Source organism: Oryzias melastigma, linkage group LG4, assembly GCF_002922805.2.
Source record: "Oryzias melastigma strain HK-1 linkage group LG4, ASM292280v2, whole genome shotgun sequence".
In the NCBI taxonomy this organism is placed as follows: domain Eukaryota; kingdom Metazoa; phylum Chordata; class Actinopteri; order Beloniformes; family Adrianichthyidae; genus Oryzias; species Oryzias melastigma.
Window position 1 is genome coordinate 3,713,329 of NC_050515.1, and position 6,436 is coordinate 3,719,764.

The 6,436-nt window shown below is 45.4% G+C and overlaps 1 protein-coding gene across 1 annotated transcript in view; it reads left to right on the forward strand.

The window, feature by feature from the left end:
* The first annotated feature begins 2,720 nt into the window (after positions 1 to 2,720).
* The window catches only part of oaz1a (ornithine decarboxylase antizyme 1a), a 9,418-nt gene continuing 5,702 nt past the window's right edge, over positions 2,721 to 6,436 (forward strand). Inside the window, exon 1 of the mRNA XM_036211729.1 lies at positions 2,721 to 3,529. Coding sequence (XP_036067622.1) covers positions 3,107 to 3,529 — 423 coding nt within the window. The 5' untranslated portion in view covers positions 2,721 to 3,106. The remainder of the gene's footprint in view (positions 3,530 to 6,436) is intronic.

Genomic DNA, 6,436 nt, shown 5'->3' on the forward strand with positions numbered 1-6,436 from the left:
ACAAGAGGAGCATGCTGTCGACATTTTTAGATGAGGATTTACTCTGGAGAAATAGATTTCACTCTGAGGTTATGTGTTTGGACTTTTTCGTTTTTCTTTATTTCACTGTTTTGGTTGTAGCTTATAAATTATAAGTTGCATATATGCGCATAAAATCAACAACCAAAGATTCATCTTCTTCACTTTTCCAGCTTCAGCCTGAATTAGACGCAGCCGTCTGAGGAGCTCGAGACAAACTTAAAGGACCTGGTCGTATTTTAAACAGAAAAAAGATCCAGCTGTTCACTTGTTAGGATGGTTATTTATTTTAAATACCGCTGAACGCGCTTCTCACGTGCATCTGATCAGACTGTAACCTGGCCGCGCATGTGAAGAGACAAGCTGCAGCTGCGGCGCGTGAGGGGGGGCCACGCGCCGTTTTGCTTCGGCGTCACCCAAATGCTCCTTTTGTCTCGACTAAAAGGAATAAATGTAAGTAAATCCCAAAGGACCGCTGACAGAATCAAACGTTGGAATGGTTCTCCCTCAAAGACTTCAACAATGACTTGTACAATTCTCCGCCATTATTAAAGTAGAATCTGTTTACATCCGCGGTCTCGTGGTCGAGGTGTGGAAAGAGGCGGACGGTTCCAATAAACTCACTCCTGATTGGCGACAGTACTTCCTGTAGATTCCATGACTCAGCTATGACTCAGACCAATCGCTGAAGATGGGTTGCGAATGGCAGTATCCGTTTCAGGAAAGCGGCGGCCTACTTTCACGAGGAGAGGAGGTAATGCATTTCCAATGGGGGACCTCATTGCTCGAGAAGTCCATTATTTTTACAGTCTATGGTCTGATCAGTCACACGTGAGAAGCGCGTTCAGCGGTATTTAAAATAAATAACCATCCCAACAAGTGAACAGCTGGATCTTTTTTCTGTTTAAAAATACGACAACATCCATTGAAGTTTGCCTCGCGCTCCTCAGACGGCTGCGAGAACCAAAGAGGTTCTGAGACGGGTACCTGAGCTGCTGAGACGGTCTGCAGACCTCCACTCAGAGACCGGATCCCGGAGTCCTCCACCAGCGCGTCCACGGCGTCTGCGCAGCGACACGCGGGTCTACGCTCAGTCACGTGGTACACTCAAACATGGCACGAAGCCACCAGCGGAGCCGAACCCGCCCAGAACCGCCGGAGCGGACTGGAGCGGGGGTCTCACCGTGCAGCTCGTTGATCCCGGAGCTCAACAGCAGCACCGCCAGCGTCAGAACCAGACAGCGGGTCATGCTGAAGCCCTTCCACGGGTTCCGAACCTCCTGCAGGTTCTCCAGCGACAGCACCTCCTCATACGGCACTGAGGAGCACAGACAGGTCAGAAGGTTCTGCTGCGACTCCCGCGGCGGGCCGGAAGTCCTCTTACTTCTGCCGGGGGACGCGCCGGTTCCTGAAAGTCCATTTGGACAAAATCTGCGTCAGAGTCGAACCACGTCTGCATGAACTTCTTCTCTGAACCAGAACCGCGGACAGAAGCGGACCTCACCTGAACAACTGCGGGTCACGCGGTCCGTCCGTCCGTGGACTCCGCCGGATGAGAAGGTCGTATCTTTGATTGACAGGCGCAGCTGGGGGAGGGGGGTCGTTTACTGGCCGGAAGGACCGGTTCTAAGAAGACCCGGTTCTGATGAGGGACCTGGAGATGAGCGTGACTTCCATCAGAGGATCTTCATGTTAAGCCTGAAGAATTTTTCCACAATCATCCTGTTTCCTGATGATAGAGGATTTTCAATATGATCACTATGGATCCATATGGATCATATTGATCATAACGAGTTTCCATCATTCCTCTGTCATCAGTCACTAATGGAATAAATCCACTGGAGGAGTAAAAACTGGACTGTTCGTTTAAATAAAGTTTTTCTTCTAGTTTTTATTCTAATTGTCTTTGATGTCATCATCTTTGTTCTGGATTGATGCTCAGATTAGAACTTTGGTTCTGGATTCGGTGAACGCTGCTGGTTCTGCAGAACCGCCGGCTGAACTTTAAACCCCAGAATCTGAATGTGAAAGTCTCTTTGTTCCTAATGACGTCATTTGTTTTTCGTTCTGAACTTTATTGTTAGAATGTCAGTGGAGAATCATCGTCTGATGTTCGAGGCTCTGATGGATCTCAGCTGATCAGAGAACAGATGAGTTTGATGAGGGGCGGGAACCTGACGTCATGTTTCTGCTTCGCGCGGGTTGAAGCCATAGACTGTATAAGAATGTATAAGAAAATAGAAAAAGCATCAAAGATCAATCTAAATTGCTGACCCCGATAGATCTTAGCTAACTTTAACATTCTAGAGTGATTTGGACCAATTAGTTATGAAAACCTGAAAGCTATTGAAAAAAAACGCGTAAATTTACAGTAAAAAATTGACAAAAAATAGAAAAAGCATCAAAGATCAATCTAAATTGCTGACCCCGATAGACCTCATCTAACTTTAACATTCTAGAGTGATTTGGACCAATTAGGAATAAAAACCTGAAAGCTATTGAAGAAAAACGCGTACATTTACAGTAAAAAATTGACTAAAAATAGAAAAAGCACCCAAAGTGAATCTAAATTGCTGACCCCGATAGATCTTAGCTAACTTCAATATTCTAGAGTGATTTGGACCAATTAGTTATGAAAACCTGAAAGCTATTGAAAAAAACTGCGTACATTTACAGTAAAAAATTGACAAAAAATAGGAAAAGCATCCAAAGTGAATCTAAATTGCTGACCCCGATAGATCTGAGTTAACTTTAATATTCTAGATTGATTAGGACCATTTAAGTATAAAAACATAGAAGCTGTTAAAGAAAAACCTTTATTTGCTGATGGTAAAACTTTAATTTGTTGACGGTCCCTAACTACGCCCAGAGCGAATGTCTGTCGAATATCCAATATCCAACTAACTTTGGGTCACCTCGGTGTTTGGGTCGAGCGTTACATCTAGTGGCTGAAACGGGCGCGTGCGGCGCATGCGCTGAAGCACAGAAAGCCAAGTGTTGGTTTGTGTTTCACAACACAAACAACTTTGACCCAAACGGCGTCACCGCTCCGGCTTTGGTGGATTCTGTCTTTAATCCAAACCAGGTTATGGTTTGTGCTTACGTCACAGGGAAGCTGACCAACCAACGGCCGCCGCTCTCCTCCCCCCGGAAGAAGGCGCGGGGCTTCCGCGCATGCGCCAGAGCAGTCGGAGCGCGGCGGAGGACAGCAGCCGGTGCAGACGCTGTCCGGATGGTTAAATCTCACCTCCAGACGATTTTGAATAGTCATTGTTTTGCCAGAGAGAAAGAGAGGAACCCGCGGAACATGCCTGTCGCCGAGCAGCCCACGAACGACGCCACGAGCGGCAGGTACGATGACGTCATCTCCAGCGGCGCCGACTATTTCCTGGAACGGCCCCGCAGCTCCACCAACGACCAAACCCCGCCTCTCCCGCGCGTTTCTCTCCAAATGTCAACATTAACACAACAGATCAACCTTCAGAGTCCAGCATTTAGACGAGGAATGCTTTAGGCTAATGCTACGCTGCCGGCTCCGTCTATGTGCTGGCACTTCTGCTAGCATCTCATTAACATCCGCCAGTCTCGTGTAAACTGGAAGTATCGCGAGCGGCGGCCGGGCTGTGGCTAAACCCGCGTCACTTCATGGATCGGAGTTATTCCTGGACGCAGCTGACTGGAACCCGGTTTGGGCTTTCAGCTGGATAACCGCAACACATTCCGGTCTGGAATGTGACGGTTCTGGGAACGTCAGTCGCTCTAGGCGGCTCGCTGACGTCACACCGTGGTCGTTGTTCGGGCGGGTTTGTGATCTGTTCCCAGTTTAACCATCGCTGCTGGCTTTGTTCCGGGTTTGGATGTTGCTGCTCGCCGAGTAGATGATAATGAGGAGGAGTTTAGCCAAAATCCTAGTTTCTGCAGAGCGGCATCAGAAATGCACCTCTGAGTTGTGGGCGGGGCTGTTGGCAAAGCGACCCCGCCCCTTTACTGAGAGCTCTCTGTTTACACTTCTCATCTCAGGTGCACCGACCTTCTGGACATCGTTACATTTAACACTTTACATGATCACTTTTTATTTACATCAACATCTGCATTAAGACTTGATAATGATGAACTTACAAACTGGTAACATAAAGCTCTTTATAACACAACTCTATAATCATGATAAACTACTACATTAATATTTAAAATAGTATTTAAAAATGAATAAAAATGTGCATTTTGACAAAGGTTACATTTGTGACAGCGAGTCAAATGGGTGGAACCAAAATCTCCAAGCTCCGCCCCATTCTGAAGCATCCACTTGTAGACAAATAGATCCATGAACGTCTTTGTTTTCCTGGAATCTGGATCAGACTGTACGTCTGGATAGAAACGGTATTGATCTCCGTCTTTGTTGCAGGTTAATGTTAGCTTGGGGTGTGAGGGGCTGTAAGCTAGTGGGAGAGCCAGTAAACAGGGATTTCAGTATCAGCATGGGGTTACTACACACCAACAGCCCCTACAATTCAGAGGTGAATTTCTAATGAACTCCTGTCGCTCTGCAGAAACTATGTCCTAGACAACGACACATTTTTAGATTAAAAACAGAAGAATCTTGATGAGAAGACAACTTAAAAACGCTCTGGAAACAGATCAAATATAGTTAGAAGAGGACTTTAAAATGCTCCACAGAGCTGAAATAAATAAATAAAAAAAAACGTAAAAGTTTTGTGATCAATAAAGAGCCATTAATTTAGATTTTGAAATTTACTTGTTTTTTTTATATATTTCTTTTTTTATTTTGGTTTGTGGAATCTTGATTTGATTTCTAAAACTTATTATTATTTGTTTTTTTTTTAACTATTATTGAGATCTCTAGAATGTTTTGCGTTGATGAATTTCTTTGTGATTTAACCTTCAGGGCCACCGTAGTAACCCCAAAACTCCAATAACGTCGCAGTGACTCCTGAATAACTGACTTACCATAAATCTACCGTTTACACGATCACTATGTTTCAGCCGATTCCGACGTGGAAAAAGCCTTTTCCGGGCCTTTCTCCGATATACAACATATTCCAAACGTAGCGCGCTCATATACAGTCAATGAGAGCGCTGCCGGACGGAGCTGCTTTTCTCCGCGGCAGGATCCGCCACATGAGTGCTCATAGACGCCCGTTTACTCGCTTCAGAACCCGCTGGAATCACATGAGTTGCGTTAACGATTCAAAAATTGCGGTAGATGAAAGAACAAAAGCTAAACGTGTAGCTAAGGAAGCTCTAGTGTTGAAGGATTTGAACAGACTTTTTTTCATGATCCACCTACCGCCTGCATCGGCCGTGCGTTCATGGTATGCGTGCACACGGACCCAAACCAAACTACACATACAGGAATAAGAGTTTTGGAGTCACAGAGATCATGTTTTTGGTCTTTTTCTGATCGCAGAACGACTGGGTACACCAGTGCGACCAAGAATGTTTTCAGGGGCGCCATTGAAAAATCCACTCTAGAGCCCTGCTTTCTCACCAGAGCAGAAACGTCGAGCAGTCTTGGAGTGATCCATCTGTACAGATCAGATCTGATCCAGATTCCAGCTCAGATGAGGAGAACAAAGACGTTGATGGATCTACTCTGCAGGTGGAGGATCAGAATGGGCGGAGCTAGCATGGAGACTGATGTCTCTGTAGAAGCTTCTACTGCATCTCTGCTGTCTGTCTGCGGCGCCATTTCTCATCTTCATCATCCTCCAACAGCATTTTCTGTCCCAATTCTCAACTAATTAAATGAAGAAATGCTTTTAAATCCCAATTTTCTTCATATTTTTCCTCCATCACAGAAATGTTGAAAACTCCAGAAACCTCATTTGGATCCAAGTGGATATTTAGAAAGTGACTCTGGATCAGGAGATCTGAGCTGAACTTCTGACTTTTTATGTTGATGAAGAAGGATTAGCTCTGGGGGGTTAATATGATCTACCTCTGAGCTGGGGATGTTGGTACATCAGTCCAGCAGTAAAAACACAAACTGTTACAGGATCTAAATCATGCTGCAGCCTTTCCATATGACCTCCTACACTAAACAACTCGTTATTTAGGAAATATCAGTTATTTTTGTGAACTCTTCCTATCCAGAAGAAGCCTCCTTCTCTGAGGCTCCGCCTTTCTCTCCTTGTGGGTCCCACCCACTTTATGACATCATCCTAGATCCAACCTCAGTGTTTAACCCTTGAAAACAAACATCTGAGCTTTTGCAAAGATGGATGTAGATTTAAATGAAAGTGTTTTTCTGATCACTGTTAGCTCCACGGAGGAAGTGGGTGTGTGTGTTAGCCTGGGGGCGGAGCTGGTAGTGCAGACTCTTCCTGGAAGGGGTGGTTCTCACTTTGTGACATCACAATCTTCTTTTCCTTTGGGCTTTTCCCTTCAGGGGTCGCCACAG